At 45.3% G+C, this 10,281-nt stretch overlaps 1 protein-coding gene across 1 annotated transcript; it reads right to left on the bottom strand.

Annotated features, from left to right (window-relative positions):
* Positions 1 to 4,465: 4,465 nt before the first annotated feature.
* LOC115429127 (proline-rich protein 2-like) lies at positions 4,466 to 5,995 on the bottom strand. The gene is made up of 4 exons (XM_030148379.1): positions 5,944 to 5,995; positions 5,242 to 5,414; positions 4,962 to 5,198; positions 4,466 to 4,768 (listed from the first exon to the last, which is right to left on the bottom strand). The coding sequence occupies exons 1-4, from the start codon at positions 5,993 to 5,995 to the stop codon at positions 4,466 to 4,468; spliced, it is 765 nt and encodes a 254-aa protein (XP_030004239.1).
* Positions 5,996 to 10,281: the final 4,286 nt, after the last annotated feature.

Genomic DNA, 10,281 nt, shown 5'->3' with positions numbered 1-10,281 from the left:
GGCCCACAGGCTCCCGGGGTCTGTCAATGTGGTTGTGACTGCAGTGGACCACACCACATGATTCCCATGCTCCGCTTTGTAGGTGGCTGCATCTGCATTTGGAGTCCCTGTCATTGTGTCAGCCTGTTTGTGCAGAGTTGGTTCATCACTTTTCTATTACTCCATGAGACCTTTCATTTACTTTTTATCATGATGGATGGATTAGATTCAGTTTCAGGATTGAGGATAGATGCATTCAGTTTGTACATCTACATTGTCATAATCCTACAGATATTTTAGGTGTCTGGTTAAATTAAGGAAGCATCTGCACCAGGTCTAATATAAGCTCTGTATAATAATCATGTCAAGCTTATTGTCTTACTATATGTGCCACACATTTTACCAAATGATGACCTTTATCATCCTTCATTTTCATTGTATTATGGGTGCAATGCTCTTATTATTATATATGTAAAACATACAATTCTGCAAAGATCTACAGCAAAAATTAAACAATAAATATTTCCTTTGTGTGGTTTGCACGGTGACAGCAGAGGTACCCAGACACTCTGTGTTGTCTTTATTATTATTATTATTATTATTATTATTATTATTATTATTATTATTATTATTATTATTGTTGTTGTTGTTGTTGTTGTTGTTATTGTTATTATTATTATCATTTTATAATGACGAAGTTCATTAATGATTCCATATTATTATGAGTTTACTCATCTACTGTGAATACAGTGAATTCAGTCAATTCTGTGTTTGCTACTCAGTTTAATTTAATACTGATTTAGTTAAACAATACATGACGGATTTTGGTCTTTGCGATGCTTGGCACTCTCACCATCCCATTGTCAGGGAATACACCTTCTTCTCCTCAGTCCACCAGTCTTATTCTAGATTAGAATACTTCCTCGTATTCTCTGATGAGTGATATACCTGAAACCAAAATTCACCCTGTCACCGTCAGCGACCATGCACCAGTGTCACTCACTCTGGTTAATAAGAACATCAAGCCACCAACTCGGAACTGGAGATTCATTACATCATTACTTAAAGATCCTGAGTTTATTAGCTACTTTAATAGTACTACTACTTTAATAGTCCATATACATAGAAAACAATGAGTTACCAGGAACATCAGCGTGTGTTCTCTGGGAGGCGGGAAAGGCAGTAATGCGTGGGAAAATAATCTCCTTCGCCTCTCATAAGAAAAAGAAAGAGACCTCAAAAATATTTGAGTTAGAAGGTGAAATTAAATCATTAGAGGAGGCCTACTCTGCCATGAGCACACACTAAACAAAATAAGGAAAGCTAAACTGGAACTGGATGAAATAATAAATAAGAAAACACAATTCTTGGTGCAAAGGCTTCGCTTGGAGAACTTTAAACATAGTAACAAATCTGGGAAATTTTTTTTTTTTTTTAGTTGTAGCAGTAGTAGTAGTAGTTTATTCAGTCATGACAACACCAGATATTGTACACAGTATTGACATTTCACGCAAAAGAAAGAAAAAAAATCACAGAATCACAAAATCAAGAATCATGTGTTGAATAATATGTTGAATAATGACTGAAAAGGTATAGGCAGAAGCAGACTGCTTATCAAAGCCTATCCTATATTACAACTTTTTAGGCTACCAACCTCCAAAGAAACAACAACAGATAATTAATCGCATTTATAAGCTTCAAAAATAGCTTTACAAACCATTTTCTTAAAAAACAAAAAAGAATTACATGTTTTTAAATTTATGTTGGCATCATTCCAAAATTTAACTCAAATAATGGACACACATCTTTTCATACCTTTTTTAGCTTTTTGTACAGTAAATTTGCAAACACCTCTGAGATTATATGGAATGTCCTGAATTGAAAAGAACCTCTGTATTGGGTCAGGGAGTATTTTTGATTTTGCTCTGAACATAATTTGCATTATTTTATAATAAAAGAGATCATAAAATTTCATCACATAAGAATTTAGAAAATTTTTGGCGAAACAACTAAAAACAAATAAAGAGAAAGCAACTATTTACTCTGTTAAAGATCCAGCAGGAAATATTAGCCATGACTCCAACAAAATAAATAACACTTTCAGGGATTTCTATAAAGCATTATACACATCACAAATAGACCCATCAGATGATAATATTGATCAGTTTTTCAGCAACATCAATCTACCAAAATTACAACAGGAACAGAGAACATCTCTGGACTCACCTCTCTCTGTTGGTGAACTCCAAGAAGCTCTTCAACATATGCCCAATAATAAAGCCCCAGGTCCAGATGGTTTTCCAGCAGAATTCTGCAAAGAATTCTAATATCATTTTGTAGAAAGTGGGTGCGAGAATAGTCCAGAATTCTACAAAGAATTCTGGACTATTCTCGCACCCACTTTCTACAAAATAATATTAGAAATAAAGGAGAAAAATGAAATACCTACAAATAAGAATGTAGCTAATATTACTGTGTTATTAAAACCAGGAAAAGACCCCACATTCCCATCCAGTTACCGCCCAATCTCACTAATCAGTGTAGCTCTAAAAATCAGTAAACCTCTGGCCAGAAGAATAGAGAAAATAACTCCTTTAATAATACATCCAGATCAAACAGGTTTTATTAAAGGTAGACACTCTTCAACTAACACGCGCAGATTAATTAACCTCATAGATTATTGTAACATACACAATCTGGAGGTCATAATTATTTCTCTAGATGCAGAAAAAGCATTCGGCCGGGTAAACTGGAAATTTCTATTTACAACATTAAAAAGTTTGGATTTGGATCATCCTTCATTGACTGGATTAGGATATTGTATAAGAACCCACATGCATGTGTGAGGACCAGTGATCAAACTTCTCCAAGCTTCAGTCTGCACAGAGGCACCAGACAGGGCTGCCCACTCTCCCCCTCACTTTTTGCCATCTTTATCAAACCCTTAGCAGCTGCCAATAGACTACAGGAAGGAATAAAAGGAATCCGTACCAGAAACATAGATCACAAAATAAGTCTTTATGCTGATGATGTATTACTTTTTCTCCAGAACTCACAAGCATCTCTCTACCAGACGATCACACTTATAAATAACTACTCATCAATATCAGATTACTTCATTAACTGGACTGAGACCACAGCTCTGCCTATTAACTGTCACTTTCAAAGTGTGCCCAATATTACAATACATTCAGGAAATATTAGATATCTAGGTATAAATATTTCACCCAGGTTGTCAGAACAAATAAAATTGAACTATGTTCAACTCTTGAAAACAACAGAGGATGATCTTCTGTGGTAGAGGCGATTACCCATATCACTCATGAGGAGAGTTGCCACCATCAAAATGATGCTTTTACCTAAAATTAACTATTTATTTTCCATGATACCCATCAAACCATCCTCTAGTTGGTTCAAGTCACTGGACTCACACGTATCTAAATTTCTTTGGGAAAACAAACCATCACGTATCAGTTTAAATACATTACAACAGACCAAAGACAGGGGCGGTTTAGACCTTCCCAGTTTTGGCCAATATTTCCGAGCCTATTGAGGACTTGCAGCTGACATCACAGGTCATGTGATTGTTCTTTACACCGCCATATTGGTAGGCACACTATCTGGATCCAGAAAGTCAGAAGTGTTGCTCTATATTGTGCTTTTCTATGGACTCGTGTTTGCGTGTTTTGTTATTTGCGAGTATGTCTACTTGTGATAAAGGCACCATAGATGAGTTTCAATGTTTACTAACAACAGTGATACGCACGCAACTCGGAGGTAAAAACATGAGTACCAGCTCCAGCCGGCTCACATCAGCCGCATACACCTCCAGGCTCTGCCCTGGAACTGGTGAACGAGCCGATATGTTAGCTCTAAAATGGTCCGTTAACTGTCTCTGTCCAAAAGCCAATCCCATCTTCTCTTTCATGGCCACATAATTTGACTTGACCGCATCGGGAAGGCTGTCCCATAGTAGAAAACAGACTTGCACAGATGGGTGGGGAGTATTGTCAACAGCTCCACCTGAACTCACCAGTGTCACCCGCCGTAGCTCCGACTGCCACTTCCAGCTGAGGAAACTCAAAGGGAGCAGGTAGATCCACAATCACTCTGTCTCTATAGGTGATAGTCCAGGGGAAGCCCTCCTGGTAGGTTTAAAGGGGTCTTCATCACCGTACCACATGATGACAATTCTTTTTTTCCACGCTGCTAAGCACAACAGGCACGCAGGCTAACTATACTGAGAAGCTACGCTAACCAATAATAACTATAAACAGCGGTCGGCAGAACAGAACGACCGCTAACACCAATGGAACCGAGCGGTCTTTCTGCTGAACTTATAACTGGTGAAAGCTAAGGAATAAACGGCACACAGGAGTTTAGCAGGTCCATCGTTTAACACGTTGTTAACACGTTAACAAGCTTGACTACCAATATGGCGTCGTAAACAGAAAACCACGTGATCATGTGACGTTTGTGCAAAACCTCAATAAGCTGCAGGAAGTGCCGCGGGGCTGCGGGTCACTAGTGGTCCCTCGGAGTGGGGGTCTGGACTGCCCTGCTCTGGGGGCGGCTCGGTATTTGTCCCTGTTGGGGCGGGGGTGGACCCGCTGCCGGGGTTACCCTGTGGTGGTGGGGCAGGGGGCTCTGGGTTGGGCCTGGGTCGGTGGCCAGCGTCCCCTGGGTTGGGTGGCTGGGCTGGTCGGTGGTGGGTGGGGTGGGGTTCCTGGGTCCTGGGGTTTGGGTGCTGCCCCTCCCGGGGGGGGGGGGAGCTGGCCTGGACTTGCCGCTGCGGGGGTGGGTGGGTGTGTGCCCTGGTGTGTGTATGTGTGAGTGTGTGCATGTATGTGTCAGTGAGTCGGTGTGTGTGAACAGGTGCTCATGTGTGCATAAGAGTATGAATGAGGGATTGCGTGTGTGTGTGTGTCTGTGTGTGTGTGCTGGTGTGTGGGGGGGCTGATGGAGCAGGTGTGTGGATGTACATGTATGTTTGGTGAATGAGGGAGGGCTGTGGTGTGGTAGTGGTGGCGGTGGGGGATGGGGGCTGCAGATGTGGCTGGGGGGTTGCTGCCCCTACGGGGGGTGGGGGGTGTCGCCGGGGGTTCTCTCAGGGTGCGGTGGTGGGGTGCGGCTGTGGTGGCGATTGGGGCCAGGGGCGGGGGTGCTGGTCGCTGGGTCTTGTACTGCGGGGTGGCACTGCGCCGGTGATTGCTACGTCTCTAGTAAGACTGTGGAGGTATGGAGTGTGGTGGGTCCCTGTGCCTGTTTGGGGGCTTTGGGGCGGCTGGTCCCGGGTCCATGCCCCCTCGACCGCATAGGATGATTGAGTGTGTGAGTGGCCTCTGGGGGGGCGGCGGCCTTCTGGCTGCGGTCGCTTGGTGCCCGGGGTCTCTGGACTGCCTGGCTCCTTGGCGGCCCCTGCCTGGGGACGGGTACTGGGGAACAGAGGTGCCGAATGTCGGCTGGCTCGTCTTCTGGGAGGAAATTTCCTCCCAGTCACACCATCCCCCAACCCCTCGCCTCCCCACCCCCCTCACACAAAGCACATAGGGTCTTGGGGAGGGTGCGCGTCCTGAGGGGGTATGGCAGGGGTGGGTCACTAAAACGGCCCCCCTCTGTGGTACCCTGGGGCAGCTGACTCCTCAATTTTAATTACACCCACCCAAAACACAACACACAGAAACACTAATACCACGCATTCCCTTTTGGGGGGTGGGCTGCGTGGCGCCTGGTGGGCGGTGCCATGCTGGTGGGTGAGGCTGCCCGTGTGGTGTCGCCCCCAGTGATGCACAGTTATGCTCCTCAATTTTAACTGCTTGCATACACACCTCACACTTCAAAACACTGATAGGTGGGGAGGCTGGGGGGGATGGGGGGGGGTCTTCCCACACCCCTGTTTCTTGGATGCCGTCCGGGGTGGGGGGCCCAGGGGGAGGGGGGTGGGAACATTGGCTTGGGGCTCACCTGGCTGCATTGTTGGGGGGGTGCCGCCCTCTGATGAATGATGTGTGCGCATGGGGATTGTGGTCCCGGGGAGGGGGGGCTGGGCTGGCCGCCCTCTCACCCGCCGCAGGACATGTTGGGACCAGGAAAGATGTGTGTGTGCGGGTATTGGGGGTGTGGCGGTTGCTGGTGGGGTGGTGGACCGCGGTGGGGTTCCTGGCGGCTGGTGTTGCCACTCTGGGCTGCGGTTGGTGCTGTGGCTGTGCTCGGGTGCCGCGCCTTGGGGGGACTCGCGGCGGTGCTGCTCGCTGCCAGGGGGGTGGCAGCACTCTGGATATGCGTATCTGGTGCGTGCAGGTGTGTGTGCAGGTGGGTGGAAGGGGCTGTTAATGAGTGTGGGTACATGTGTGGGTATGTGTGTACATGTAGATGTGTGCGTGTGGGCGTGCATGTGGGTAGGTGGGTGTATGGGCATGGGTGGACGTGTTTGTGCATGTGGGTGTGTGTGTGTGTGAGTGGTCGAACATGTGGGAAGGGTGGTGTGTGTGTCTGGGTGTCAGTGGGTGTGTGTGCATATGCTTGTGTGGGTGAGTGGGGGACTGGAGGGTGTGTGGGGTTTGGGGGTTGGGCTTGGTGGGGCGGGGGGTAGGGATTGGGGGTGGGCCTCCGGGCCCCTGGCGCGCTTAGCCATGACATCGGGGTGTCCACTGGCCTGCAGCGGGTGGCTGTCTGGGCCGGCCTGGCCGCCCGGTGTGCTGGGTGGGACCCCTGCCCGGGGGGACGGGTGGCTCCTGGGCTCATGGGGCCCGGGGACCAGCGCCTCGCTTGCCCCTGGGTGGCCGGCCCCCTGCGGGGGAGTGGCAGCTGGCGTCCCTGACCCCCTGGGGCCTGTGCTCAGCTACTGTGGGGCCTCTGGCGGGGGCCTTCCTCGACCATCTTAGGGGTGGGCGCACTGTCGCCTCTCAGGGGGGTGGGCTGGATCCCCCCTCTCTGTGGTGTCTGCTGGTTGACCGGGCCTTGGGGCCCTCTTGCTTGGTCCCTGATCCTTGGAGGGAGTGCGGTGGCGGTTGCATGCCTGTGTTCTTCACCTCAGTCTCTTTGCCTTGTTCACTCTGTCACAGCAGATTAATGAGAACAACTGATGTTGTGTGGATATGTTACTGGTTTTATTTGTTACAGGTATTATTTGTGCGAACGTGGTATACCATATTTTGTTCACGCTTTCTTTTCTTTTTCATCATCTCATAGGTCTTATGTATTTCATTGGGGGTTTTTTTTGTAGTTTTGTTTGTTTTGCTTTTTTCTCTCTCTCTTCTGCCCAGTTTACTCAGTTCTGGTTCTAGTTGTTGTTGCCATTGTAATTATCACCATGATTGTTACTGTGTTTGATACTTCCTTGTGAGGGCCTTCGCCACCTTCTTCTCTCTTGCTCTCTCCCCTTCTACTACCCCCCACACACACACACACGTTGGGTCCGGCATCGAAATGTGGTTCAGCAAAACTCATAATAAACACAGTAGAATATCAAGGGGCACTTCATATACTTTGTTAAGTTGCCCTTGGCAAGGCAGGTTTGTTCAGCGCCAAAAGGCAGCCAGACTACCATTCTGCTGTTAGGATGCTGGACAAGACAAGTAGAAAAAAAAAAAAAAAAGAAAGAAAGTAACGTGAGATACTCCCCGGTAAAATGGCCAAATAAAAGAGGATACAGAAGGAAAGGTGTCAGAAAAGTGGGCAGTGATGACTGGGAGTACAACTGGTGTTGGCTGCTACCTTATCGGTACAGACAGCTGCCTGTCAGCCAGCTGAGCCCATGAAAAATAAATAAATAAATAAATACTGATTTAGGTACTTGTACTTTATACCTTTTCTACTTATGATAAGCATCGTACACACATTTGTTACTCCTTACTTTTTCTACTTTGTTTTTAATATATTTGAGGAGGATTATTTTTTTTATTTTTCATCATAGTGCACCTCCTCAAGACTGATTTCAGTCTACATGGATAGCAAAATAATACACTCAAAAGAAGATCCCTCTGTGTATAGAGCTTTGCGTATTTTGCATGACAGACATAGTGATGCAGAGAAACTGCAAAAAATGGGAAAAAAAAAACCCCACTGCATTGCAAATGAGATGTTTTAGGCTACTACAGCCCCACAAAAACCTTAGTGAATTCTATCATTTTTATATTAGACCTTGTAAAGGATAAATAGTCTTGGCATTATGTTAATACGATGTGAGGTTCAGTACTACAAATATCCTTCTGTTACTTACTTTTGGCTTTTCTACTTTGGGATTGTTTGACAGCATAGTCACATTTACCACCAGAATCTGTTTTTGCACAAATATCCATATCACTCATGATAAATATAAGACAACAGATAAAAAGGTGGAAGCAAGACAAAAACAGCATGAAAGATATAGATATTACAAAGCATCATGAGGCAAAGCACACATGTAGTCTCTGATTTTATGATGCGGTGGTTATTTTGTTCATGGAGTAAATCAAAGTGCAGTCTGAGATTCAACAACACAAAACTGACTAAAAAATATTTTACAAAAATGCCAATTACATAAGAAGACAATGATGTAACAAGGTTAACACAACCAAAAAGGCATAACAAGACTAAAAAAAAAAAAAAAAACATAAAAGAAACAGCACAAGGACAAGTGTGCATATTTTCTTTTTTACTCCAGACAAGAAGTTAAAATAGTACCTCTACTTTTTCTGTTTTCAATTATCTGTACTTCTCCATGAGTACAGAATGTGTTTGCCCCCAAGCTCAAGTATGAAAACGACCACTAGAGGGCAGCAGAGTACACAACATGAAATGTGGGCGAAACAGGCCCTTCACTTTCTTGACAAACCATCATGTGGCAAGGTGCTAGATCCAGATGTGATCAAAAAAATAGTCATGTTTAGCAGTTTGTTGATTAATAAAAACACATTTTTTTTGTTCCAAAAATGACTTCATACTTCTGGAAATATCTCCAATTAATACATCTTTATACCTATGTGTTTTTAAACCCTCAGCAGGTTTGCACCATTGCTACAAACTTCCATAAGGGTCTTTGGCGGGAGGAAGAAGAAGCCTGAAGAAGTAGCCCTGGGAAACAGGTTGGGTGGGTGGGAGAGAAAGAGGGTGGAGGTGAGGGTTGGGGGGTGAGGGGGGGGGGGGGGGGCGTGATCAGGAAGTTGGAATGTGGGTCCCTGTGTGTGATGTGATTGTTAGCAGAAACGTGTCAGCCCCGAGCTCACCGCCACCAACCCTCCACCACCATCACCACCACCCTTGAGCCCAAAGCCCCTCTGTTCATGTTGTTAAAACAGAGCCACTGAATGTGTGTGTATGTGGAAGTGTGTGCCTCTTACAGCTGCATTGCCATGGAAGCGCAGATACCTTATCATTGCCTTTTCTAGTGGAACAAGAGGTAAACTCAATCACGAGGCAGAGGGAATTAAAAAAAGAGTGGCAGGGAGGTGGATCACATAGGCCCATGTGTGGCCATGGAGAGTGGCATCATGCTGCAGAAGGGGGGGTTCTCTTAAGACTCCATATTTATACAGAGAAGCTAAAAGACCTAAGAGGGTGGCGGAGGGATGGCGGTGAGTGGGAGTGCATAGGCTACTCACCAATAAATGCACATCACTCACTGGATGTCTCATCACAGCCCAGCCTTGACTCCTAAAAAATACCCCCAACTTACACTTCAGCTCTTTAACAGTAAGCCATGTAATGCTGTCAGCCCTTTTTAAGATAAGTCATCATTGCACAGACAAAATTCTCACTTCACTTTATTTCATTCCCTCCTGCAGTTTGGATCTGCTATAAAAGGGAGACTCTTTAAAGGTGCAGTCTATGGACAGAGAATGAAGGTTCTAATATCATCTACTTGCATTAGTCTCTTCATTTGAGAGTGGAATGTTTGCTGGATATACAAATAGCTGGGAGCACATAAGCAACTGAAGTATCCACACCAGGATGAGTCATAATATTCCTTTGTTTATGTTTTAGACATTGGCTATAAAATCAACTCTATGCTTGTACTACAGCAAATAAACAGATCAGGGAACCATAATGTCTGGACCTGAAATGATGTTTGTGTATTTGCATCAGATTTTTTTCTTTTTCTAACAGTCTTTGTCTCCTTCATTGTACCACCTGGAAAAGCTCTTGTCTGGAAAAAACTGCAATCTCTGTAGCTTTTGTTTTCCTTCTCTCCCTCTTCCCTCTTGCTCCTGTGAGGCAGGATACTGTAGATGGTTTTACAGCCACAAACCTCACAGCTGGTCTTATACTGGTGTAGAGAATCTGGGCAGGCTCTGTTTCCCTGACCCAGTACTCCTTCCTTGG

This window comes from Sphaeramia orbicularis, chromosome 12, assembly GCF_902148855.1.
Source record: "Sphaeramia orbicularis chromosome 12, fSphaOr1.1, whole genome shotgun sequence".
NCBI lineage: Eukaryota > Metazoa > Chordata > Actinopteri > Kurtiformes > Apogonidae > Sphaeramia > Sphaeramia orbicularis.
The sequence above is the reverse complement of the archived record's forward strand: the minus strand, read 5'-3'. Positions and strand labels throughout refer to the sequence as shown.

Bases quoted from the DNA above. Each gene is read 5' to 3' on its own strand.
- LOC115429127 (XM_030148379.1), bottom strand. From the start codon at position 5,995: ATGCGCACACATCATTCATCAGAGGGCGGCACCCCCCCAACAATGCAG. The intron at 5,415-5,943 runs GTGAGCCCCAAG...TCTGTTCCCCAG, and splicing joins CCCCCCAACAATGCAGCCAG to TACCCGTCCCCAGGCAGGGG. The intron at 5,199-5,241 runs GCACAGGGACCC...CAGTCTTACTAG, and splicing joins GCCCCAAAGCCCCCAAACAG to AGACGTAGCAATCACCGGCG.